Source organism: Diceros bicornis, chromosome 13 (assembly GCF_020826845.1).
Source record: "Diceros bicornis minor isolate mBicDic1 chromosome 13, mDicBic1.mat.cur, whole genome shotgun sequence".
NCBI classification, from domain to species: Eukaryota; Metazoa; Chordata; class Mammalia; order Perissodactyla; family Rhinocerotidae; genus Diceros; species Diceros bicornis.
In genome coordinates, this window is record NC_080752.1 from 12,685,687 (window position 1) to 12,713,343 (window position 27,657).

Here is a 27,657-nt window from a genome sequence, read left to right on the forward strand (position 1 = left end):
CTTCCCTGACATGTGACGTGCTGTCATTTTCCTCCCTTGTGGCTCTGCTGCCGCCCACAAATCAATAACATTGCCTGGGAAGTTCAAGCTGGTTTTGCAGCCACCCTAAGCTCTGTGTTTCTTAAAGGGTATGTCAGAAAATGTAAAGTTTCCTAATGATATTTCTGGCTGATGACAAATGGCAGAGCTGATGGACTATTTATAATCAGTGGCACGATTGCAAGCACATTATTTTTATTTCACTTAGGGAAGAGCCCTGTCACTTGCTACCTCTCTTTGCAGACAAGTTGATGCCATCTCCACCTAAAGTAGCTAAATCTTCTTTGCAGAATGCATTTGCACTCTCCACTTTGTGTCAGGAGCTCCCCAGTTCTTTCCAGTAGAATTCCCTCCCTTTTTTTCTTATTGCTCTTGGGCTGGGGGGATGATAAGGGCAACGAATCATGCGTAGCAACTGCTTTAAATTCTGGCCATGCCTTCACTATAACTGTCTCCAGTCTTGGCTGCTCAGATCCTGCTACATTCCTCCGAGTGTGGGCATGAGTGGCATGACCGAGGCAGCAGACACAGCCACTGCATCCAGGACTTACCCCAATTTAACAGGACCGAGCATAGCATAGCTGTCTTTTGTTGAGCAGCTACTATGTTCTAGGCAGCGTACTTGGTCGGCATTTTATATACAATATCTCATTAACCCTCTCAGACCTGTCTGTGGCAGGTGCTATTATCTCCAGAGAAGATATGTGGGGAAAACACAGGAGATGAAATGACCTCTCTCCAAAGTCACACAGCTGATAGGGAAAGCCTGGACTCCTGTTCAGATCTCTTCTAACAAACCACACTTGCTCTCCTTCCACTACCCTGTGCCGCCTCTTCCCGATTAAGTGGACTCTTGTGTGTATATATGGTGTGGGTGTGCAGGGACACTTACCCATTCCCAGCTTGGGCAGCTCCTGTGAGTTTAAAGGCCGACCAGAGTAAGAGATGGAAGAATTGGAAACTTCTTACCCTGGGGGTAAACCCTGGTGTAAAAGGAACCATATACTAGAGGAGGGTTTGACTCACTGCAATGGAAAGTGTTACTTTTATAAAGATACTGAGCTCTCTCTCTCTCTCTTTTAAAAAATGTTTCCACAGGGCAGAGTTTAGGGTATGGATTCGTTAACTATATTGATCCAAAGGATGCAGAGAAAGCCATCAACACTTTAAATGGACTCAGACTCCAGACCAAAACCATAAAGGTAAGAGCTGATATGCCGGCTCCTGATTCGGAAGACACTGGTTAAATTTCATCTCTTTGATCTAACAAATCCAGGCTATGAGGGAGCTGGAAGTGGTGTTCTGTATTTATTCTAAGGACAGTTACCGTCCTCTATACACAGTGGGGGACACAGATCGTTACAGAAGAGTCAGGTGAGGGCTGAGTAGAGGGAAGGGACCACAAGCTATAGGCTCTGCAATCCAGAGGGCAGGTGGGGTATCAGGATGTCAGCCCCACCAAAAATGCCTGTGAGCCCAAGTCTGCAAAGATGGCCAGAACTGAGTCACAGGAAGAAGCTGAGGCAGGGAAGCTGTTCCAGGCAGAGGGAAGAGCACATGCAAAGCTATGAAAACGTACGTAAACCTTGTGCGTGGGGAACAGCATATAGAAGAATATGGCCTCAGTGTGGATGGGGAAGTGATGAAACGATGAGGATGGGAGGTAGGCAGGGGCCTGTGTGCCAGGCCAAGCAGCTTGGCTTTACCTAAGAGCAGAGAGAACCCTCCTAACTGAGACGCAAAAAGGAAAAAATCAGTTGTAAATAAACATACTAGTGTAATAGGGGTGGGTACTATAAAATTGATGGGAGTATAGTAAAGGAATGACAGAAAAAGTAACATTCTAGCAATCCGAAAATAATAGACCAGTAGATGATATCTCTGTTTTAAGTCGAAAAAGAAAAACAGTTACCCAGAGCCTGCTCCTCCAGAAGGAGGTTTCTGGGGCTGGATTGTCACTTTCTTGGTTCAGACTTTACCTTGTGGAGATCCTTCAGGAAGTAGTGCTGTTTGCTTCGAGGCCCCCGTCTGACAGCCAGTGGTGGTCTCCCAGATGGAGCCTGCCTCAGCCTCCCTTCTCCTTCTTCCCCACCTCCAGGCAGCGTCCTGTTTGGGGGCAGCAGCCAGGCGATTAATGAGTCCCATCCTTCATAGCCTATTAAACCACGAGGAGGTGTCTCCTGGGTGCTCTTATCCTCACGACAGCAGGTCTGACGCAAAGTAGGACAAAAGAGAAACCTCTCCCAGAATGGAAATCTATAGCCGGCACCAGCTCTCAGCATCTGAAAACACAAAATCAAAACTTTTTAGTTCAACAGAGCTACTTTTCCAACATCCAGACTGACAGAGGTGCCTGCTGGTGTAAGATAATCTTAGCTGGGAGGTAATCAAAACAAAAACAAAACAAAACCTTCTCTTTTGGGAATATATTATGTGATTGCCTTTCTTTTTTTCCTTCTTCCTTTCCTTCCTTCCTTTGTTCTCTCTCTCTTTCCCTCCCTTCCTTCCTTCCTTCCAAGCAGGTTTACTTTTGCAATTGTGTTTAGCTTATTTCTGAAAATGGTTGCTCATCTAGTCCATGGTACGCAAAGACCCCAAAATGGTCCTGATTCAGTTTGCCTCAGTCTCAGCTTAGAATCAATCCCTATGAGTTCTCTAAGGGGGAAATAATGGAGTGTTGTTTGATTATGGGGTAGTCCTCTGAGAGGCAGGAGGATTAATTTCTTTCAAAGGAAAAACGTACCTGTTTTCATGCTTTAAGTAAAGATGGGATGTGCATGTCACCTGACTCTTTGATGAGGCCACACCAAGTTGAGAGCTGTTATTTGTGAGTTCGATTGATTTTTCTGAGCTATCCAGTTCAGCATTAGAATGTCAGACATTTACTCTTCCCTTGATGGACACTCTGACCTTGAACTAAGAAAGGTACTTTTCTTTCCTCTACAGTTTTCTTGAAACTCAAACCTCCCCAAGAGCTTAGGATCAAATCATCAGCCATACATTCTGCTTTTTTTTTTTTTAAGTATTCCATGAAGCCGTTGGGATTTCCCAAAAGACTGAGTGGCCCCAGCTTTTCTGATCTCAGAAGGCACTCCCTGGCCCATCATGCCGTCAGTGCTGGTCTAAGTGGATCTTAGAGACAATGAACATTGATTATTTTCTTTCTGTGCAGAGCCATTCTGCCTCCTTCCCTTCTCTATATCCCTTTCCCCACCCCCTCACCCACCCTGTGCTCACCCTGCATCAAAATGCTGCCAACACATTTGCACCCAGCAGTAACGTGAGCTTCCGAGGCACTGTAGGATTCAAAATGCATGATGCCACGGCTGAATCAATAATTTCCATTCTCTACTACGAATGAAAATTTAATGTGCAAACCTGGGTATTTCAGCCCTTTCATTAAAGCAGTTTATTTGCCATACTAAAAATTAAGTTTGAGTGATGGGTTCCTTTATTAACTTTTCTTCCCTTTCCTAAAGGGACACAGTGTTTAAAGTAAAAATCATATTAAAGGGGAGAAAAAAAGCAAACCCTTTTTGTGTGCTGTTAATAGTCTCATCATCTATTAATTTTTTTAAATTGCTTTTCTGCCTTTCAGGCTACTGTTTACTTCTGCTTCAGTTTGCTTTGATAAGTGACATGAGATTTATCTCTTTGCTCTGACTCCCATGAAAGAGTAGATAACTTGCCTATCTGGAAAAAACAAGTATCTTCTCTGGAAGCATGCATTACAGAGATCTCTTCAGAAATATCTAGGGCCGGCCCCGTGGCTTAGCGGTTAAGTGCGCACGCTCCACTGCTGGCAGCCCAGGTTCAGATCCCGGGTGCGCACCGACGCACCACTTCTCCGGCCATGCTGAGGCCGCGTCCCACATACAGCAACTAGAAGGATATGCAGCTATGACATACAACTATCTACTGGCTTTGGGGAATAAAAAGGAGGAGGATTGGCAATAGATGTTAGCTCAGAGCCGGTCTTCCTCAGCAAAAAGAGGAGGATTAGCATGGATGTTAGCTTAGGGCTGATCTTCCTCACAAAAAATAAAATAAAATAAATAGAAATATCTAGTACATGTTTGCAAACTTTGGTCAAGTTTGTCCCTCCTCTTCACGTTTCTGGAGTGCTTCATGCAAAACACACTACTTTAAACGTAATGCACACATAGATGCAGGCAAACCAAGGGTTTGAAGGTTAATGATTAACAGCTAGATTCAGGAATAGTTCTGGAAAGCCTTGAGGGAGTAGTGGAGACTAGTGAGCTGGAGAGCAGTAAAAAGGGCAGCAATTCTTCAGCTACTGCTGATTGTTTAAACCTAGATTATTGCCAGATCTTCCAATTATTCAATAGAAACTGAAATCTAATTTTTTATGCCAAATCTCCCAATTTTTAAAGATTAGAAACCAACTCAGAAAATTTTAAAGCATTATGTAGGCAGGCAAACAAAATTTAATAGTCAACCTGTAAACAAGCAGTTTGCAGCCTCTGAACTCAAATTTAAATACACAAATACTCTTGCCTGTTGGAAGTGAATGATATATTACTGGGCTGCTAGTTGAAGGTGCCCACAACTGACGGTTCCCTGTTAACAGATATTCATTTCCCCTTTATTAAGGGGTATGTGATGTGACTGTGTGCCAAGACTGAGGGCATGTGGAGGACAAGGCCAGACCTCTGTCCTCAAGGAGAGTACAATCTTGGTGTAGATACAGCATCAAAGCAGAGAAGGAGTGTGATTCGTTAAATAAGCCCCTGTGAGTGGTATGGATGACTGCAGATAACTCGCCTATCAGGAAAAACCAAGTATCTCCTTTGGAAGCATGCATTACAGAGATCTCCTCAGAACCATCTGCTACATGTTTGTAAACATGTGACTGCAGAGGAATTGTTCTTTGGATTATAACTTCTTTAGTGGAAGGAAGTGGCCAAGTTCCCACCTTTCTTGGAGATCAGGCTCAGAGATGAAGTGATTTGTCCAAAGGCACACAAGTGGCCAGCAGTTGAGCTGAGTTAGCATCCAAAGGTCCTGTGAAGGATTCTGCCAGAAGAGGAGCTGCTTAATATGTGAGCATGAGGTTGAAAGGAAATAAAAATAATAATAATTAATCATAGTAACGCTACCTTACAGTGAGTATTTACTCTGTGTCCAGCAGTATTCTAACCCTTTACATGCTTGAGAGCATTTAATCCCTGAAACATCCCTCGGGCTGTATGCTTTACACGCATCAGCTCTAGCCTCAGAATAGCCCTCTGAAAAGATGCTATTCTCTCCTTTATACAAATGAGGAAACTGAGGCCCAGAGAGGTTAAGAGACTTACCCAGGATCACACAGTTGGTAAGTGAGATTTGGAGTAAGAAAAAAATGTTTTAAAAATAATTCTGGCAGTAGTTCGTAAGTGTTGGAATGTCACAATGCCTGTTGGCTCAGCAGCACGTGCATTCTGTGAGAGTGTGTGGGTGTGTATTTGGCTCTGCACACACACGGGTTATACTCTCTGGCATGGGAAGGAGCTTTAAAAAGCAAACGAATGAATTGCATGGCTCCTCCAGGTTCTTTAGTAAACAGACTTGTGGTTCGGGGCTTCTGCCGTCAAGCTGGGGACAGACCTGACTTCAGATGGCTTCTTCTTGGACGCCTGCTTTCTAGGCTCTGTGCTAGGTCCTGGGATTTAGGTGACCCAGAGATGGCAGTGCTCTGGAGATTCTCCCATCCATGTGTGTCAGAGAGGCATGGGGTATGGACCATGGGCTTACGTTGTTTAGCCTGCCAGAGCAGCCTGGCTCCCCACTGGGGAAACTGGTTCTTTTCTCAGTATTTCAACCCTGAACCCAATGGAGATGTTTTTCCCCTTTTAGGGCTTTGGGAGTGCTGTTTGTTGAGCTTTTTTATCCCCACTTGTCTCCAACAGAGGTCACTTTAGACTCTGGGAAGCGTTGGGTGAAATGGCTATGGATTCTGGAAAATGATTCCCGGTACTCTTTGACACCACACCAGATGCCTGTCCCAATCCTGAACCTCTCCATGGGTCTAAAAGAGCAGCTTCTGAATTTACACTGTAATTCCAGCCTCTTACTAAAAAGCACTCCATTGAATTCAGTTGCAGTGGTTCAGCTCTTTGTCACATTAATTAGGAACAAAGAAAATTAGATGGTTCTATAGTCCCTTCAAAAGAGGGCATATGTTTACTAAAAGGTGGGATTAACGTTCAAGTTACACTGAGAACCTTCAGTAAAAAGTGATCCAAAATGGAATGTGAGGATTTAGAATCACTCCTACTAAACCTTTCAGAGGAGTGGGATAGCTGTTTGGATTTTAACCTGAGTTTGAGGAGCAGGATTAGGGAAGTGTTCACTGCTCTGCCTCCAGAAGCTCCTATCTCATGAGGACACAGACGTGCAAAGGACCGACTCTCACACAGTGAGATGGGGATGGTCATGGGGCTGCAGGGGTCCCCATTTGATTTGGGGTAGGGGACCGGGGAATAGGGAGCTGTGCAAAGTTTGAGGAGGAGAGGGATCTGGTCAGAGTAAAGTTCCAAGAAGGTTCATCTGGCAATGGTGTGTCACTTGGGGTGTTCGGTGAATGAAACCAGTGGCTTGCAGGCTGCTGTAGTAGGTTTTTGTCAGCCTCAGACATTGGTTTTCATAGCTCTGTTAGCCTCTTTTTTTACTGATTTTAAAAGCGAGACCTGCTTATTTATAAATAATTTGGAAAATTATCATATAATGAAGGCAATATCAGACACTCCCAACTCAATGCTGTTAACATTTTTAAATTTTTCCTTCCTTTTCTCATTGCATTACATGTGTACAAATGATTTTGTCTTGTCTTTTTCTATAATTGCATTAAGCTGTTACTCAAATAATAAAAATATGACTTTAAAAAAATATTCCCAGAGCACAGCTCTTGTGCAAACTGGAGGTGTGAGTGATTTCAGGACTAGGTTGGGGAAGAGGGAACACAAAGGCTGCTTCTACCGCTCCGAGTGAACCCAGGAGGGTTGGCACTCAGTCAGGAAAGGGGGTGAGAGAGGAAGAAGGAAGCTTTATCACGAGGCAGCAGCCCAGTTCCGGAGAGAGCAGCACTAGAGAAGGCGAAGGTGTGTGAGTGAAGGCTTTTCGGAAGGGAAAAAGCTCCCTTCTCCTGGACCGAGAGGGAGCTCCTTCATTCCAGCCCGTCTGTGCCGTGATGCTGCTTAGCCATTTCTCCATTTTTGCTTTATTCTTCTAATAGCGCTAACGGTGCCTCCAGGGGATCTTTCCACACTTGAGTTTTGCAGGTTCCAGTTTGCCCCTCCCGCTTATTTCTCTTGCCGGGGGTCATCAGGGAGCCGCGACTCCTTCCCCCCGCCGCCCGCCATCCACCTGCCTTGCTAAAGGCCTCCATTCCGCTGAGGCATCTTTTCTTTGCACTCAGTATAAGCAATTATTTCTCCTATCACTGCTCTTACTGCTTCCCGGAGAGTTAGCAGATCATTTTTTGCTGACGGATATCACCCCACCCAGAAATAATAGACTGCCTCCCTCAGTCTTGTTAATAATATAAAGGCATTTTTCTCTCCTCCCCCATTTGCTATAGTCATAGCCAGTGTGGGAGTGCTTCCCTGCCAAGGTCAGCAGGGGCGGCTGGATCACTGAATCCCCCAGGAGCCAAGAGAGGGCACATGGCAACGCCAGTGGAAACTGGTGACCCATCCACCCCAGTTGTACCTGGCTGCTCTTTCTCTCCTGTGAGAGATTCTGTCTGGCTGCACTGCTTCCCAGTGCCGTATTAAATTCCTTTGAGTGAATAATTTCAGATAGAGGTGAGGAGTTTGAGAGCTGGAAATACAGTTCCCCTGCTCTCTCTGCCCAGTGAGGTTGATATGATCCCAGTATCTTAAAGGGTATCCACAGTGTCCTGTGTCTAGATTACAAAAGAGAGTTGGACAGGTACAGGTTCGGAGGACACCTAGGTTTTCAGAAGCTTGTGGAATGAGGCTTGGGGGCTTTAGCTGTCTACAAGTATAAAAGAAGCCAATAGTGTGATATGAGCTGCTTAAAAAAAAAAACAAAAAACCAAGAAACAACAGGGGCTGGCCCAGTGGCGTAGCGGTTAAGTTTGTTTGTTTATAATTTTATTTATTTATTTTTTCCCTCAAAGCCCCAGTAGATAGTTGTATGTCATAGCTGCACATCCTTCTAGTTGCTGTATGTGGGACGCGGTCTCAGCATGGCCGGAGAAGCGGTGCGTCGGTGCGCGCCAGGGATCGAACCCAGGCCGCCAGCAGCGGAGCGTACACGCTTAACCACTAAGCCACGGGGCCGGCCCAAAGTTTTTTTTTGGTGAGAAAGATCAGCCCTGCGCTTACATCTGCCAATCCTCACCTTTTTTTTCGCTGAGGAAGACTCTCCCTGGGCCAACATCCATGCCCACGTAGCGGTTAAGTTTGCACGCTCTGCTTGGGCAGCACGGGGTTCACCGGTTCAGATCCTGGGCACGAACCTATGTGCCGCTCATCAAGCCATGCTGGGGGGCGTCCTACATAGAGCAACTAGAAGGATGTACAGCTGTGACATACAACCATCTACTGGGGCTTTGGGAAGAAAATAGGAAAAAAGGAGGAAGATTGGCAACAGATGTTAGCTCAGGGCCAATCTTCCTCAAAAAGACAAACAAACTCAGCACACCTTGGCTGTGTTAGGAGAATTGTGGACTCCAATTCACAGGAAATAGTGGTCTTTTCTCGTCCACTCTGGTCAACCCATCCCTGGTGTCTTACGTCTCGTTCTCAGCTCTGCATTTTGAAAAGACCTGACACTCTATGGGTTGTCCAGAGGCAAATGAGGATGGATGGCAAAGATGGTGTTGCAGTCACATATTCAACCCACAGTGGTTGCTTCTCCATTCTCTGGGGAAAAATAGTCTTCAGTGACCCTGAAGCTCAATCCTATATTTCAAGAATCTGGGAAGAGAACCTATGCAGCTATCAGGGTAGAACATTTGCCTTGGGTGGTAGTGAGTCCCTGATTATCAGAGACCTTCAAATAGAGTCATTAGAGATGATGTAGAAGGGATTCCTATACCAGACTGGGGTCTGACAAAATGATCCTAAAGGTCCCTTCTAGTTCTGAGATGCTATAACTTTGTATTGTTTCTGGGCCTTGAGCTGTTCTGTCCAGTGTCGTAGCCACTAGCCACATATGGCTATTTATATTTGAATTTAAATTAATTAAAATTAAATAAAATGAGAAGTTCAGTTTCTCAGTCACACTAGGCATGTTTGAAGTGCTCAGTAGCCACAGGTAGCTAGTGGCTACCATATTGAACAGCACAGATCTAGAACATTTTCATGATCCCAGAAAGTTCTATTGGAGAATGCTGGCCTAGAACCAGTCGCCCTGGTGAATAAAGAATCACTTCTGCATGGTTATCATGAAGCCCCACGGCAAATCAGCTGGTCTATCAAAGATAATAGAGCCACATCCCTCTTCCTTTCCCCCAATGTCCATGCAAAAGAGCTCTGAGTTAAGATGGAGAGTCAAGTCCCAGATCTGTCAAAAAGTACTAGGGTGACCTTGGGCAACTTACTTTACTTCTCTGGACTTACTTCCTCATCTGCAGAATGGTTTCTTCCAGCTCTGACAGTCTAACTAATAAAATATTATAACATGATCTTTCCAGCTTGGTAATTTTCCAGGAAAAGTAGCAATTTATGCCAAGCACACGGCTTTTATTTCACTGTCCAAGTTAGCCTGGTATAGTGGAAAGATTCCAGAATTTGGAGTCATATCCAGTTTTGTCTTAGTTTGTTCGGCTGTGTGATCTTGGACAAGTGCTTGACCTCACTGAGCCAGAGTTTGTGATCTGGAAAATGGAACTAATAATATCTCACTTACAGGTAAATCACGGCTTATAGTGGGTTGGTCAAGTAATGCTTCCCAGAATGAGGATGACAGTGAACAAGATTACCCCTAAGGTGACAATTCCATGAGGAAAGGGGAAGACTTTTTCCCATCTACATGTTTCAGAGATGCCTAAGAAAGTAAAGAATGAGTCAGTTTTACTAAGCTTCAGGCAGCGTATATAAAGGCTTTATATGGTGGAAAGTATTATGGAGCTTCCAGGCAGCCACAGTAATCTTTCATAAAGCAAGAGTCAGGAATTGCATTTTAGTGAGGAGACTGAGTGTCTTAAGCCCTGAGTCTGAAACCAGCTCTTCCACTAACCCAGCCATGAAACCTTCAGCACGTCTCTTTCTTCTGGGGGCCACTAGACAGACAGCAAGATCCTCATACTAAGTAAGCCCCCTGGATAATTTTCTGGACTTTTTAAAAAAAGTTGTAAGGCACATAAATCTATCACCACACCATTTTTTTTAAAGAAATATTTATCCTGCCTACTGTGTGCCATTTACTGGCATGATACTCTTGGATACTTTTCAACTCCATGAATGCCTCTAGCTCCTTCTCCATATCAGAGTCAGCTCCTGGGAAAGGAGCTAAACTACATTGCATATGGTATATTATACATTTTCATTTCATTTCAGAGAGTAGTTATTGAGCTCCTGCCCCACGTAAGACTTTGAGACTAGATGCCACAGGGGGTCTGCAGAGACCACCAGAATGCTCAGACTATTCTGGCAGATGAGGTGTTAGCACAGATGGCTGTGATAGGAGGCAGGGTGTGATAGCTGCTGCCATTGAAATGGATATCATCTGTAGAGTCCAAGGAGAGAACAGTCATCTGTGCCTGGGCCTCATGGAGGAGGTGGCATTCGGGCTGGGCCTGGAAGGATGGACAGGAAGAGTTCATTTTGCCATGATAATGAACAAATAGCAAAAACAAAGACATAGAAGTAGAAACTTTAAGTGCATATTCAGAAAACTGACCTTTTTTTTTTGGAACTGAGTCATGGGGGCACGGAGGAGTTAGCAGGAGATAAGAGGTTGGGCCACATCCTGGAGGACCTTGAATGCTGATACGGGATTTGAATTTCCATCACAAGGTGCTGGAGAACTTTTGAAGGCTTCAAGCAGGGAGAAGTGGCACCGTCAGAACTCATTAGAAACGTTACCATCAGGTCTGCCCCTGATAAAAAAAATATCATGTATCAGGTGGCAGGTGGGGGAAGTACGAGGAGTAGGGCCACATAAGCAGACACCTGTCCTGCCTGTGGGCCGGGCTGCAGTCACAGCTACAGGGTAAGCCAATCCTCACGATCAAAGTTAGTGTTTCTAGGAGCCAGCTGGCTTCTTTCTTCTCTCCCTGCTCCTGGAGGTGGGATCGGAGGTCCCTGGGAGGGTTTGCTCCTAAAAGGCCCTGGCAAAACTGGAGTCTGTTCTCTGCTGCCATTTTCCTAGTCTTTTTGGAATTAGTGTCCCCCAGGGATCTGTATGCTTGGGGAGTTTGTGCTCACTCTGAGAGGAGGGTGTTACAACAGATTGGGGAAAATCTGCAGCGTGATTTCCTGAAATGATTGGTCTCTGTGTGTGTCTCCTGCTAGACTAATAGTCCTACATGTCAGGGACTGTTGTAGTTATCTCTGTACCTCCAATGTGTAGCATAAGGCCTGAGAACATAGCAATCGTATCAAAGCTACTGTTTATTGAGCGCTTACTGCGTGCCAGGCATAGTGCCTAGGAATCTTAGATGCGTTTAACGCTCAAACAGCTCTATTAGAAAGCTTCTAAGCTATGTTATTCAAGCGATACAGCTCAGAAAGTTTAAGTAACTTACCCCAAGATCACACAGCTAGTAAGTGGTCGGAATTTAAATTCACGTCTTCAACCCCAAAGCCCTTGCTCTTAAACTCTGTCTCCTTTCCATTCCAGAATAGATGCTCAATTTCAGTTAAAGTAACATGAACAAGAACTTCTTTGGAGTGGCCTGTCTCAAAATACAGTTGCCTGGTGCTCTAGCTGGCACCTCTCACTGAGACCCACAAGATAAGGGATGAAGAGGACAGGAACCCTAGTGTGTGCAGCTAGAATAGAAAGAGGAGAAGGATTGAAGCTATGGGGGAGACAGGATTGAACTCAGTAGAAGGAAGAACTTTCCAATAATCAGTGATGGTGTAGGATGTCTCATGAGGGAGTGAGCTTCCTGTCCTTGGAAATGTGTAAGGTGAGTGGCCAGCTGTCTTGGATCCTGTCCTGAACCCTTGAGGCCACTTCTAGCAACAACTTTCTGTGAAGCAGATTTCAAGGATAGCGCTTTCTGCTGGGATCACCAGTGTTACCTATCACCTTTATTTCCACTTATCATGAACCATGGTTATAGAGATTAGCAGTTTTGTGAATAGAATGGCTAGCTCATGAAAACATCCAGTCAACAATAGAGGTCCTCATTGTATCTCGAAAGGGCCCAACAAATGATACCCCTGTTTTCCACATCCAAGTTCTAAATCAATTAAGAGATGAGATAAAAGAGAAAAGCATATGGAATCCTAAGGTCATCATTCTTACTGATTAAGGCCCAGATGGATTCCGTGGACACAGTGGGCTTCCTAACATGGAACCCACACTTTGACAGACTGACACATCCTGTCACAGATGCTATGGACCCCACAGGCCTCCCCATATGAGAGCATGGCCTGCTCTCATAGAACTTAGAGCCTGGAACAGAAAGTGTGCCTCCGGCTGGCATCTGGCTCTCAGAGGGAGGAAGTAGGCAGCATCTGAGGCTCACGTGCCCATTTGCTTTACTGAAGCCTCTTCAGAGCGGCCACTCCACTTGCTCTGGAGAAGAGGGGGTGAGAGGGTACAAAGAGGCCTAGACTGGTACTCCAGGGAGCTCCCTCCCCATGGAGGGAAATGCTGGGAGTGGGAAATGAGTCTCCCCCTGTCAGGAGCAGCCCTGCATTGCACCCTTCACTTGTTTACTTCCGTGACTGGACCATGGGGTCCTTGAAGTAGAGACACTCCCAGCACCCAGCACAGGGCCTGGCACACAGGAGGTGTTCAGGAAGGGGATGAATGAGTGGACACTCATCTTCTAATGCCAGCATTTTCCTAAAGGAGCACCTTCCAGGGCAGAGGAGGATGCCTTTCCTCTCATCTTACCCTCCTCATAGCACCCAAAATCATGCCTTTATCATGTTTCCCAAGTCCTCTCCCTTTTCTGTACCATGGCGGGTGAGATGAGGGGCAAGGTGTTGCCAGATGATTCAGGAAACGTTTTTCCCCAGGCCATGCTGTTCCTCCCACCCTACCCAGGCTAAGCCCTGGCTGAGAACAGGTGAAGGAGCCTGTGAGTGCTGTGTGGGAAGGGGCAGCCCCCAGCCCTTGTCTTGCTGCCCCCTCTGTGATAAATGACAATGCCTGCCTTACCACCTTGGGAGAATCACTGAGAGCAGCCTTGTGAAGTCACTTTGGAAAATGGAAATTACTTTGTGGATGTGAAGCAGGGGCATCTGTAGGAATGTGCTAGAGGAACTTCATGGCCATGAAGTGGTAAAGGATGATCCAGATCCCACCAGGCTGACGGAGGAGGACGGTGCCTCTGTAGGCGCTCACCAGTAGTGTTCCTGGTGTTTGGTGTGTGGTAAAATTGAAAGGTATGTCCTACTGTGGGCTAGACTTCCAGGCTGGCCCACAAAAGCCTGTGTGAGTTATCACATAATAGTATTGACTAAGTATCTACTAAATTCTAGGTATGTGCTGGACACATTAAATCTATTATCTCAGTTCTTTGCAATAACCCATCAAAGGAGAATTGTCCCCCTTTTTACTAGTAAAGAAATTGAGACTTATCAAGATCAAATTACTTGCCCAAGGTCACACAGCTAGTGAGTAATGGATCCGGCCCATCGTCATGGCTCATAAGCTCCTTTCTGTACTGTCACTCTTGTAGAGGGTGGGGGTTACTGTGAGCCTCCAGGGGTGGGGAGGGATGGGGAGTTTAGAGGGACTGCAGATCATCCATCAAGATCATGTGTTAAGTCAGCTGTTCATTATCACCTGCCTTTGGGCCACCCTTACCCAGAGGGAGGAGTGGCCTCCCCACTCCCAGCTGTTTCTCCAGAGCAAGATCAGTGCTGGCCTAGAAATGCCAGTCGTGTCTTCAGAGATTCTGGATAAATGAAGCAAGCAGGGTCCTGATTGAGGCACGGGCTTCTCTAGGGCGCTGCCTCCTTCGTTGGAAGCCCTGGGCTCTAGGCCGCTGGCTCATTGGGGTTAACAAGCCAGCAATGGCTGACTATCTGCAGGGGCTAAAATTCGGCAAATTTTTAGAAATGTTTCAGCCTAACGAAGGGCCTGACACGTGTAGTCACTCAGGATTTAGTAAATGTCTAAGGAAACTTGAAAAGTTCAGATACTGGGACGAGCATTTGGACATTGAACGTGGGAAGATCCTTTTTCTGTCATGTTTGCCCACTCTCACTTAGGTTTCCTAGACAGTGGACTAAGAACAATAGACTTAAGGTTCCAAATAGAGGAGAAAAACTAAGCAGGAACTGGGCTTGGTGAATGATCGAGGTGCTATTCACCTTGGGGATTTGTGACTGCTCTGTGGCTGGGGTCTGTCGCAGTAATTCTTCCTGGCTGAGATTCTGCCTCTGTCAGAATTATCTTTTGGGGAAATGGTTTTGGTTCTGTCATTGACCCTCCATGCCAGCTCCTTTTCCCTAGCAGTTCTGTCCTGAACCTGCTCCCCTCTGTACCCCAGCTCTGGCTGCCCCGAATTCATGGGAACCAAGGTCATTACTATCCACTGTGCATTTATTGGGTGCCAGGCAGGCACTGCACTAAGCCCTTGACCTTCATCATCTCGTTTGTCCTCACAACAGAGGAGGGTTGTTGCCAGGCCACTGTTCCCTGACCCCACCACACACTGTCACACCACCTGTCTGACTACCAGTCTCACCTCAGCTCTGTCTCCTTCCTGGCCCTTTAACCCTAATTAAAAGGGAGATAGTCTCCTCTTCTCTGTGTTCCAGCGCCACCTATATAGCCCTGGAATAGCACACTCCTTGTGGCATTGTGATAATTGGTCCATATGTGTACCATTCTTCCACTCAACTCATTTATTGAGTACCTCCTGTATGTTGTCTTGCCCCCATGGGACTTAAAAGTCCTTTAGGGCAACAGACCATGCCTTGTTCTTGCTTGTTGTGTATCCGCAGCATATGGCACTGTGCCTGGCTCACAGTAGATCCTCAGGAAATGTTTGCTAAGAGAAGGCCTCTAAGTGGTGTCTAGTCCTAGAACAATCTTCTTTCAGTCCCTCCAACCCCAGACACTGGAAAATGGGAAACCTGTCCCTTACCTCTTAGCTTAGTAGGGAAACACAGCTGTGATTCTGGATGCTTGACTCTCAGTGATCCCCCTAAGTGGAGGAATCCAAGCTGAATTAACCCCAAAGAGCCATTAATGCCTGCGTCATTCATTACGATCTGTGAGTGTTCATTCGTTCTTTCAGTAGATGTTGAGCACCCTGTGGGTATCAGACTCTGTGCTGGGAGCTAGAGCCACAGAGCTGAATAAGACACACACACAACCCCTGACCTCAAAGGGATCAGCAGACTAGAGAGAGGGTGAATCAAGGTCAGAACGAGCTAAGTGCCATGGGTGCGGTTCATTGCGAGCACTGCTAGGGGGACTTTTAGGAGGAGGTAAGAACAGAGAAAGCTGTCTAGAGAAGGTGGCATTTGAGCTGAGCCTTAAAGAGGAGTAGGATTGGGACCTGAGGAAGTAGGTGGAAAAATTTTCCCCATGAGCAAAGGCGTAGAGGAAGGGGGTATGTTTTGGGGGAGTGCAAAGGTCATTCAGATAATTAATTTCTCAGTAATTGGCAGGGGTAAGACAAGGGTGACCCTCATTACCATAGACATATCACTATAATGTGTTTATTTCCTTCTCCCTACCACTCCCTCTTCATGCCTAAAAAATAGTTCTGCTAGCTTATAACCTGAAAGGCTGTCCCTTAAAGGACAGGGGCAGAAGAGCCTTGTGTGGAGTGAGACCATGTCAAGGCAGTCACATAGAGTTCTTGCTCCTTCAGCCCCCACCCCTAAATGCACACACAGGGACCCTCCATGTAAAGGCCCCTCTGCCTGATAGCCATGTGCTGGGAAGGAGCCTACAGAGGCCACCCATGAGTTTCTGGAAGATGTCGACACTGCAGGTGGGCTGCCTTGCTCCATTGGCAGGAGGAGGCCAGCGGGGCAGATTAGTCACATCATTTTATCTGCTGAGTCAACATCTATTTTTAGGTGTGGGACCCATAAAGGGCCCTGGCATCTCTGTCATGGAAAGGGAGAGAGTGCCATGGGGGAAGGAGTTGCTCATCCTTCATTCCTCTTTGCTAGATCTGCTGCTAGACCCATACTCAGACGCAAGGTCCGCTTTGCTGCCGGAGGTTTAGTTGTTAATGCCAAAAGTCCAGTTTATCCTATACAATTCCTTTTGCACACATGCTGTTGTATGTGTACAGTGCGTGCACACACACACACTCACTCACCCCTATAGTCTTAGCAGGTCTTGCGAATTGGTTATATAGATTAAATAAAACTCCCAACTGAAAAATGCTAAGGCATATAGGTCCCTTCCTGTCCAACGTTGTCAGATGTTCTCTGAAATGACTGTTTTCATCATCTATTCTGAGCCATAACCACCCCAGAAATAGCTTTAGCAGGAAAGTGCTTTTGTTAGACTAGATGTAAATTATATTTCAAATGTCTGATGTTGTTTTCTTAAAAATATAAATAAGTAAATGAAAGTCTAAAATTAATGACTGCTGGGGTTTGCTTTGCTTATGTGTACTGCCACAGATTTGGCTTCTTACAGATGGAATTTCAGATCTGTTTACACTTCTGTGTTAGCTTTTTGGGGGAAAAAAAGCAGTTGAGAGATCTGGGAGGACAAATTTACAAAGTCGAACTTATTATAACCATTGGTGAGGCTCCCTCCTTTCTCACACTGCCCTCTCCCTCCCTCTGTGCTGCAGTGCCCTCATTTTGTTTATTGTGGTTTTATCTGCTCCACCTCAAAGTTAGAAGGCAACTGGTTCTTGCAGATGTTATGACAAGGTCACATATCCAGTTTCGCAAGCAGATGTTCATTCAGCCCCATTTCACCAGCACTTTGTCATTCAGCGAGAGCAGACCCTGTGGGAACAGATTGGAACAACACAAAGGATGGGACATAAAAAATCTTGCAAAGAACCTGATCACTTCTATGTGTTCAAGAAGAAGAGGATGGGGGTGGGGAAAGTGGCAAGGAGAGATATCGGCAGAGCAGAATTTCATGGGTTTTTTTTTTTTTCAGTTTATTCAAAGATTATTATGTGTTGGATACAGTAAATCATCTATACACCCACATCCAGAAGGTAAATCTTCAGAACTCCGTGCGTGGGTAGTTCTGCATTTAACAGCTGCCATACAGTAGCTATTTTGTTCTGCACTTAGAGACCCTTATCTGTGCATTTGTTTTAAGTTATCATCAACTCTCCTTTTGTTCCTCTATTGCTGTTCTCCAAGTTCTCATTACTATTACAAGAGTAGCTAAAAATCTGAACTACTGAGTTATTTAAACTGACACCATGAGTTAGAACAGTACACGAGGGGCTGTCATCGTGGTTGTTGACTCAGTCTCTACTTGGAGGGTGTTGCCTCTAATGGATTTAGCTCCTCTTGCCTTTTCCTAGGTCTCATATGCCCGTCCGAGCTCTGCCTCAATCAGGGATGCTAACCTCTACGTTAGCGGCCTTCCCAAAACCATGACCCAGAAGGAACTGGAGCAGCTTTTCTCGCAATATGGCCGTATCATCACCTCACGAATCCTGGTTGATCAAGTCACAGGTTAAGTGTTTCTTTGTCATTTTCTTTCCTTGTGTCTTAGTGTCACCAGCCAGTGCCCTGTGACCCATAAGAGCAGAGGGATAATTGTTACTTAGGGTAAAGGATATGGGTCATGAGTAGATAGATTTTTGACATAGGAGAAAGACATCTTATCAATCAACTGTCCAAATTTAAAATGGGCCTTCTTGGAAGGCAGGAGATCTCCATCGTGGGAATTGTTCCACCAGCAGCTAAACCACTTGGCAGGGTTGTAAAGAGGATTCGGGCATCAGGTTGAGAGTGGGACTAAATGACCTTCAAAGTCTCTTTCAACCCTCAACCAAGTAACATTACTGTTGTATGTGAAAATAACCTATAGCTCTGGCTCCAGTGATAGCATTATAGAGCTAGAGGGAACCTCAAACTGCCTCATTTCACACGTGAGGAAACAGAAGTCCAAGGCGGGGGATCTGACTTCTGTCCAGCTAGTTAGCAGCAGTACAGGGATATGAACCCAGGATCTGGTACTGCGGTACTTTGTCCATAATAAAGAAAGGCAACTACTACCTCTCAGTAAAAAATGTAAGGCACCCCAGGTTGCATTTTTAATGACGAAATGTTTTCACCTACTTCAAATTTGATCCTAATTTAAAACACCCCCTGAGAGCAGTTCAACATGTGTTTATCATTTTACTGATGCAGCAAACCCTCACTGAAGCCGCCTCTGCCCCGGACACTGTGCAGAGGGACATTGGGGGCCAGGAATGAAGGAGGCACAGTCCTGCCCTTGCAGGATTCCAATGTGATGAGTGCCTGCTATGGGCTGTCCAGTGCACCACAAGAGCTCGGGAGATGGTGTACCATGTCTGGTGGGCATTGTTGGGAAGGTTCCATTGAGGAGGTGATGTCTGAACAGGGTTTTGGAGAATGACTTGCAGTTATCTGTCAAGAAGGAGGGATAGAGCATTCTACGTGGATAAGATGTATCCTGTAGAAGAGGTGGATAGGACATATCCTAAGGCATGGACTCAAGGAAGAACACAACCTGTTCAAGCAGTATCTGCCAATTCAGTATGGCTGGCACGTGGCTCAACAGGGGATTTGGGGCCAGATCATCAGGGGCATTAAATGCCATGCCAGGAAGTCTGGACTTTATCTCTATGCAACACAGAACCATGGAAGAGTTTGTTGTGGGATTTTTTTGTTTGTTATTCTGTTTGGGGGATGGAGGGTGACAATGAGGAACAGGTACCATGCACAAGGTAAAAAATTGAAAAGGTACAAAAAAGGTATAATGTGGTCAGAGTTTTTTCCAAATAGATTACTTAGTTGGCTAGGTGTGGAGGACGTATTGGAGGACTGGAAACCGGGCAGTGGGTGATCAGTTATAGTATCTAAAGGGAGATGAGGACTGAGCGGGGTGGTAGTGGAGGGGTGGAAGGGACAGATGTAAGAGATGCCTGTATTCTGTGGGTGGGAGTCGCCTGTCCAGAGCCATGATGGCAGAAATGCAAGCAGATGTGTTTTGATGGGTGAGAGAGATTCAGGGAGCCAGACTCGGCCCTGGCCCCACAGGTGGGCTGACTCCCCACAAAATGTCCATGAGGCCCAGCCCATCTCTTCCCAGAGATATTTACCAGTTTGGTTTGTTCACTCTTTATGAAGGCTCTTTCTCTTTCCCCAGGAGTGTCCAGAGGGGTGGGATTCATCCGGTTTGATAAGAGAATTGAGGCAGAAGAAGCCATCAAAGGGCTGAATGGCCAGAAGCCCAGTGGTGCTACGGAACCGATAACTGTGAAGTTTGCCAACAACCCTAGCCAGAAGTCCAGCCAGGCCCTGCTGTCCCAGCTCTACCAGTCCCCCAACCGGCGCTACCCCGGCCCACTTCACCACCAGGCTCAGAGGTTCAGGTAGGCATGCCCACAGGGGAAAGCCCTGCTACACGAGTACAGAGCTGTGTGAGGGCCAGGGAAGCCCACGGCCTTGAAGGATGGGCAAGGGTAAGAACCTCCACCCCCAGGAATCACTGTGCCTCAGTTTTCACTGCTGTAAAATGAGATGATTGGACCAAATGCTCTTCCAAGCCCTCTTTTAACTTACCACTGTGACGACGGTTAAACTTCAGATTCTTTGGTCAAAACAAAATTTCCGTATTTAACCAAACAAAAAGGTTCAGTTTCCACAAGAGTTAATCACAGATAAGTAACCACATTCAGCATCTTAGACTTAAGGCTAAGGCAGTAGCTTTTAATAAAGTCAAAGAAAAGAGTAGACCAGGAAGCAGGTCCTTGCCAGAGGGAGTAGTTTGGCCTGTCCTCCTCTTTCTTCCACAGGTAACTCTGTTGGGTTGGGGGAGTTACTCTCTTTTGTGTTAACTTTGCTCTGACTGTTAAGTCAGCAGACTCTGGGAAGATAAGGAGGAAGATGTTGTCCAAGCCTTATTAGTGTTTCCTTCAGGTACCCAACCTCCAGGAAGCTTCTGGTGCAATAGAGCATTTCCCTTCTCCTGGGACATTCCTGAAGGCCGTCTGGCCTTGACTGGCCTCTGTTGTGCAAGAGATAATATTCTTGACCTATCCATAATAATTCTAAATAATTATTTTATTCACCCATGTCCCAACTTCCCTTTAATGAAAGAGTTTTTCTCCTTTTCAAACATCACATGGAAAGATAGTAGGCCCTTCCATCTGGCCACATGAGGAGAAAAATCAGCCACTGAAGTGGCTCCCATGCCCCATGAATTTGAAATGGTAAATGGTTTCATGAAGAGTCCAAGTCATCTAATTTTTATTTTGTGTGAGAGCACATGCAGTATTTATGTAAAAAGCCTTTCCAGCCGGCTTTTAATGGTGGAAACTATGGTTACTACTGCCCCATGGTGTGAAGAGCTTGTCCCCAAGTAAGGTACTGAGCGTGAGGGAGATTAAAACATAATGGCAGTTTGCTGGGAGGTACTTTCAGGTTGTAAATAGGAAGCTAATTTTTAAAAATCTTAACCCCCAAACTCTTCCCCCACCAAAAAAAAAAAAATGGTAAGAAGATTTAGTTAATGTAGCCAGGCTAAGAGAAAAGATCCCTTGTAATATGCATTGCATGTGGACATGTATTGTTAATCTGGAACAGAGACCTGTATTCACAAGTTTAATTGCAATACAAGGTGAACAACTTAAGAAGCCGCCCCTTTTTAACAGTTTCACACACAATATAAAACAAAATCCACACAAAGGTTCTGAGAGGTGGGGGGAGTGGGATTAATTCAGACCTTGAAAGAAAGGGAGATTCATTAGACACTTGCTTTAAACTCTAGCATTGACCTAAACATAAATTACTTTGGTTGGAGGCAAGAAAGTGGGAAACTACTGGTGGATAGACTCCTAAGCCTTGGGGAAAGTTGTTGAGCTTTTCTTCTTTGAAAATGGAGCATTCTTATTAATAGTTCCATTGAGCGATCTTGCCATCTGTGAGGCATTAACCCAAAGACCCTCCTTCTCTTTGCAGGCTGGACAATTTGCTTAATATGGCCTATGGCGTAAAGAGGTAATTAAAACTCCACAGATTGCCAGATGTCCGTGTTGGCACAGACTGGGGCTAGAATTTTTTTTTTTAATTCACTAACTTTACTTTTTTTTTTAATTCTTCCTTTTTCTTCCACCAGCATGTCAAATTCTTGATTTTAATTTCAGACCTCAGTTGGTTTTGTTTCTTTTAGGACACACACAGTGTGTTTGTGTGTTTCACTTTTTCTTTCATTTGCAGGTGGGCTTCTCCTATGGTTCAGGTGCCACAGCTACCAAGCCCTTGATAATCTGGTCCTCTGAATGACTCCCCTAAGGGGGATGGCTCCAACTCTTTGCCAGCTGATTTTGCAAACTTGCAGAGCAACTGTTTTGCATTAGCAATGCCAAGATTCAGTTAAGAGGGCAGATTCCAGCAAATCAAAATTAGAACATTTTGCTAATCATGGTTGACAATTTTATGATTGTTAGTGGAAAAATTAGATTTTGGACTACCATCCCTAGCCAGACCATGAATAAACATGTAGATGACCTTCTGATTCCCACCCCCACCTCAGTGTACATTTCAGGCACAGCCTGAGAACGAAGTGTATCTGTGTGCACCTAAACCAAGGGTTTCTTTTGTTACAGGTTTTAACAGTTATTATGAATCCTCCCTTGCTTATATATGTATGTATGTTTTAAACTTGCTGTTTGTTTCATTTAAAGCCTTTTGTGGGGTGGGGGACTCAAATAGAGTCAAGGTTTTGGGGACTCTCTGAATGCAGTCATAAGGGTGTTCCAGACCTAGTCTGAAAGCTGAATCTCAGGAAGTTGAGTGCGTCATGTCACTGTGGCCATAAGATTCCCATATGTGCTTTTGATAAACTCCACTGAGCTGCTAGGGACATAGCATCTTCGTCATCCTGCTCAGTAGAGCTGCACACTTTAATTCCCCTTCCTACAGTCAAGGGAAAGAGATGTGGTCTTTAATAGCCAAGTCACACTCCCTATACGAGGCAGTTCTTGCGCCACTTGGCCATGCATGGTAAGTACCCTGACTCTGGAAACTGCCACACAGTGGAGGAAATCACTTGACTTCAGGCTTCACTATCAGAGCACCAGCCTCTTGAATCTCAATCCCCGCACCAGTGAGGATAACTGAATTATCTCCATGTGTCTAGCACACCGGGTGCCTGTTCTCATGCATTTTACGTCCTTCCCAGCTCTGTCCCAAACCTTTGCCCCTTTCTTAACTTTAGTGAGGTAACACCCAAAATTATGAAAAGAGTGATGCCCATCCATAGATAAGGCCAGGGAAGACACAGCTGCAGCATGCTTGCTGCCACCTCCTCCAGTTCCCCACCCATAGTAAATACCACTCGATAAGGGCATTCTCTTTTCCCATTAAACCCAAATTTGGATCCAGAATCCTTCCTACCAAAGTGCTCCAGCCGACCGTTACCAGAGTTGAGGCTGTACTTGAAACCACTTTGCTGGCCCTGACTTTGGCTTTATAATAAATACTTAGCTGTTCTCCACCTATAAACTGAAAGGGGTCAATTCACTCAGTTGGAGGAGAGAAGGCTGAGAAGACAAGTCTTCAGAAATAGTGCAAATAACAATCAGACATGGATTTGCCCTTCTAAGAATCCTTACTGTGATGTTTTTTGGTTTTGTCTTGTTATTTGTTTTTAAGCAAGAGGGAAGATTGACATAGTGAATAATACCAACAGTAGTGTTTATTGAGTTGTTATGTTTAGCATATCTTTAGCAGCCATTTGATTATCTAAATTCTAGTTAGATACAGAACTATTTTTTCATAGGACTTTCAACTTTCCAAGAATATTTGCTTATTTTTAAAACAGCCCTACATGACACTTTATCCTATTCTTTTCCCCAGTTTTTGCTTCCTCTTCTTCTTCTAGCTCCCTCTTCAGAAAAAAAAAAAAAAAAAATGAAAAGCAAGATACTAGTCAGTATATAGGATCAAAATCCCTGTATAAGTTTGGTATAAAACAAAATGTTAGCAAATATTTTTCTGCTATAGGCACTGGTAACCTAATTGTTTCATCTGATGCATCCATCGTGAATCATACATGAATACATTTTATCAGATAGTGAATGGAATCTGAAGGGTTGTTTTTATTTTCAAGATTACATGAAAACTGAGAAGATTTCGAAGCCTAATACAAAAGTATTTGTAATAGGGCAAATAACAGTTTTCTGCTGTTCTAATGGTACGGTGATTCAAGATATATAAATGCACGAACCACTTGGAATCTCTCTCCTGTGTCCTTAGAAATGAATTCCAGATAATATAGCATCAAGGAGTGATACATCTTTATTATTATTGCTCAGAGTTTTTTTTGGAACTCTTTTGAGTACATGCTAAATGAAACATGAGCCACTCATCTGATCAATAACAAGACATGTCTGTTCATTCTCATGTTATCACCATCCTCAGTAATATCAAGAGATCTTTGACAGCCATAAGTCAAAGGAGTGCAAAGATGGTAGATTTGAGCACTTAAGGCTTGAGCACTTTAAAATTTCCCAAGCATTGATTCCACCAATGTTATTCACTTATTCAATCAATAAACATTTATTGAGTGTTTTCTGTGTGTCACTATGTCTGTGAGATTCACATATGTGCTCCACTGAGTGAATAAGTAGAACAGAATGAATGAGAGAGAGCCCCTTCTCCCAAGAGCTCACTGTCTGTTGTGGGGAGGGAGGGGAAGGGTCAGAGTGGGTTCCCCTGTGAACATATACTGTGATAGAACTATGGTAGAGCATGGCTTTGGGAGTTCTTCATGGTTTTTAGGAATTGATGTAGGCCTTTCTCTTGGCATATACATGCCTTAGCCATTCTAGCCATTCCCATCAGAAGAAATACCACAGACATTAGCTTTTGTGTTTTGGTTTTTAAAACCCTGAAGACTCTCCTGCAAACACTCACTCAGCCCTCTGCCCCATGTCTGTGTCTGTGCATCTCTGTGTTATCCATGGTCAGACTGATGTCTGGACCAGTCCCCCCTTCTGCTTGTCCCCCCAGGTTCTCCCCAATCACCATTGACGGGATGACGAGCCTTGTGGGAATGAACATCCCTGGTCACACAGGAACAGGCTGGTGCATCTTTGTCTACAACTTGTCCCCTGATTCCGACGAGAGTGTCCTCTGGCAGCTCTTTGGCCCCTTCGGAGCAGTGAACAACGTCAAGGTCATCCGTGACTTCAATACCAACAAGTGCAAGGGATTCGGCTTTGTCACCATGACCAACTATGACGAGGCGGCCATGGCCATCGCCAGCCTCAACGGGTACCGCCTGGGAGACCGAGTGTTACAAGTTTCCTTTAAAACCAACAAAGCCCACAAGTCCTGAATTTCCCATCCTTACTTATTAAAATATATATATAAATATATACGAACAAAACACATGCGCGCACACACACACGTACACATGCACACACACAAAAGAGAGGGAAACAAACTTTTCAAGGCTTATATTCAACCATGGACTTTATAAGCCAGTGTTGCCTAAGTATTAAAACATTGGATTATCCTGAGATGTACCAGGAAAGGATTTTATAATGCTTAGAAAAAAAGAAAAAAAAAACAAAAAAATACCTTTGATGCATTGAATGTTCTTTCATAGCCGTCGTTGTTGAATATAATATACATAGATAGCGATGTGCAGGGATTTTTACCCAGCCAGCTAACTTTACTACCTTCCTTGAAGGTGGGTCTTTTTAAGATGACCATTCGCTCATTTGAAGAAGAAAAACAAAAAACAAAAAAAAATAATAAAAATAAAACAATTTTTACGAAGTAATGGGATTCAAAGAAAGAAAAAAAAGATTTTTCTTTTTTGTCAAAATGTTGATCCAATCAGATTGGTAAAAAAAAAAAACAAAAAAAACCCCACACAGATTAAAGAGGAATAATAAAAATTGCAAAAATGAAAAAAAACTTTTGCAAATTTTTTTATTTTTCCTTTTTTCTTTTATATCATGTGAACTAAAACAGTCTTCTGTTAGGGGATGGGGGCAAGGGGGATACCTGATGACATTAACAATTTAATAACATTAACATTGTTGCCAAAGAGGTGGTCTCTTTGCTGAAAATGGGTTTCAAGAAAAATCTATTTTTATAAAATATAAAGAATTTTTACAAGAGAATCTGGATTTGAGAAAAAAATATTTTGACTGGCTAATTTAGGGGAAATCGACAACTTTGTTGCGTTCATACTGCACTGGTAACTTTTTAGAGATCAAGATGTGTGTTTTAAACTGGATTCGTAGACTGTTTTTTGAAGGATGGGCTATAAACAGATGATCTTCATATCTTTTCATAGCATGTAATAATAATTAAAAAATTATTAATTACTAGGGGAAAGGAGTGTTCGTTCTACCCAGGGTACCACAGTTCCCCACAGTCAAAACCCAAAAGCAAGGAGATGAGTTGAAAGACAGTTTTTCTTTAAGTCATCAGTATGGGATGTCAGCAGAAAAAAATTAAAAAGATTAATTTTCCTTTTGATCTAAAACTTCCTTAGTTTGAGCAGTAGGTGCTACGAAATTATTTACATATCTTAGTATCATAGTTAAATGTAATGTGTTTAGGAGAGGAAAACAAAAGATACATTTGCTTTAAATTCATTAAGGAATTTTCAAATTCACTTTGTAGCCCATGCTGATAGAATTGGGCTGTGTTGGTACATTTGAAACACTGTTTATGTTGCTTGAAACACTTATTTATTTAATCGCAGACGTGATGATGCCTATGGCCGAGATCAAATATAGCTAGATTGGCTAGACTACTTATTTGTTTACTTAAACTATGGGAAGAAGCATATTATTGTGTCATTCTGTTGTGTGTGTATGTGTATATACAATATAAATATATATATATAAAGTTATTTTTTCTTTGGATTAATTTATTATAAGTTGTAACACTTGGCTAGTTTCGTTTGTATATGTCTTAAAATGTTTTCTTATGATATTTAAGTGACAGTTCAAGAGGTATCAAGGTAACTTGTGTAGAACTATTGTTTGATATATTGTCATGTTTGTTGTGAATATTTTTTCTTACTGCACAGTAGAAAAATAAAAACAACTGGGTCTTTATTTTAATGTAATTCAGATTGGGGAAAACAAAACAGAGCTAAGGGAACAAAATGACTGAGGGAGCGTTCTCCCACGTCCAGTGCACTGATCATTTTAGTATGTTTGTGCTTTGTACGGTTATATATTTAAACAAAAACAAAACAAAAAAATACAAGGGTTCATGCTCTTCCCTGGGTAATAGAAACAGTTACTCGCTATGCATAATCTAGTTGATAGTTAAATTTGCTATTGCTTTTCTTGTCTTGTTATATAAAATCTTTTCAATACAAGTTTAGTCTTAATGGTAATAAAACGTTATGGTTATTTATAACTTGTGCTTATTTTGTGCGTTTTTTCCCATGCTGAACCCACTAAGTGCATGTAGACAGAACTGTTGTTTTCACACTGAAGAGGCAAACTTTGTTGTAGTAGTCGTAGTGGTAGACAGATAATGAAAACCAAGGCTGCATCATAGACTCCTCCTTTAAATTTTTTTTCTGTTTTTTTTCCTCTTTTCGGTTTTGAAAAAAACAAAAACAAACACCAGATTTCAGTTCAGAGAACACTCGTTCAACATTCAGGGAAACCTTTTTACATCACCTGCTATGAATGAATGCAGTTTGCTGGCAAAGTGTTGATGCATTTGCTAAGCATTAATGGGAAAGACATGCCAAAATCTCTTCTCTATAATGTGTTCACTCTTGGGGGAAAAAAAATGAAAAAAAATCTTAGGACCAGGCAGTTGTATACTTTAGTTATAATGAATGACCTCATGTTAATCTTGCTAGTTTAGATGACTTCTGAGGGAAAGTACTGTAAATGTTTTTTTCCATAATCTTGTTGTGTTTGAATTATTTGTACTTTATCTGTCCAGACAATAAATGAAAGTGTGTAGAATGGATTTGAGCTTCCCAGATTTTTAAATGTGTTCACGCAAACTTTTTTTTTCTGTAGCATCTTCAGATTTCCCCAATGTTTTTATCATTAAACAAACAAACCAAAAAGGGTAGAGTAAAATTCTGTTTTGCAACTTAGCCCAGTCTCTCAAAGTCAACTCAATATTCAAAAGTCATTTCCCTAGTTCCATGCTACTAAAAGTGTGGATTCCAGTTGGCAGTATCGGCATCATCTAGGAGCTTGTTAAAATGCAGACTCTCGGGCTGAATGCAAATCTATATTTAACCAGATTCCCAGGTGAATCACTGGTACTTTAAAGTGTGAGGAACACTGCCCTGGTTGATGACAAGCTGGCA

General features: G+C 43.7%; 1 protein-coding gene across 3 annotated transcripts in view; it reads left to right on the forward strand.

Moving 5' to 3' along the window:
- The window catches only part of ELAVL4 (ELAV like RNA binding protein 4), an 86,333-nt gene extending 59,003 nt beyond the window's left edge, over nucleotides 1-27,330 (forward strand). For 2 of the 3 annotated variants that reach the window (XM_058552364.1, XM_058552363.1), the window contains 5 exons: nucleotides 1,138-1,241; nucleotides 17,669-17,822; nucleotides 19,486-19,711; nucleotides 21,300-21,338; nucleotides 24,354-27,330. In XM_058552364.1, coding sequence (XP_058408347.1) covers nucleotides 1,138-1,241; nucleotides 17,669-17,822; nucleotides 19,486-19,711; nucleotides 21,300-21,338; nucleotides 24,354-24,681 — 851 coding nt within the window. In that variant the 3' untranslated portion in view covers nucleotides 24,682-27,330. The remainder of the gene's footprint in view (nucleotides 1-1,137; nucleotides 1,242-17,668; nucleotides 17,823-19,485; nucleotides 19,712-21,299; nucleotides 21,339-24,353) is intronic. The other variant, XM_058552365.1, reaches the window with a different exon arrangement.
- Nucleotides 27,331-27,657: the final 327 nt, after the last annotated feature.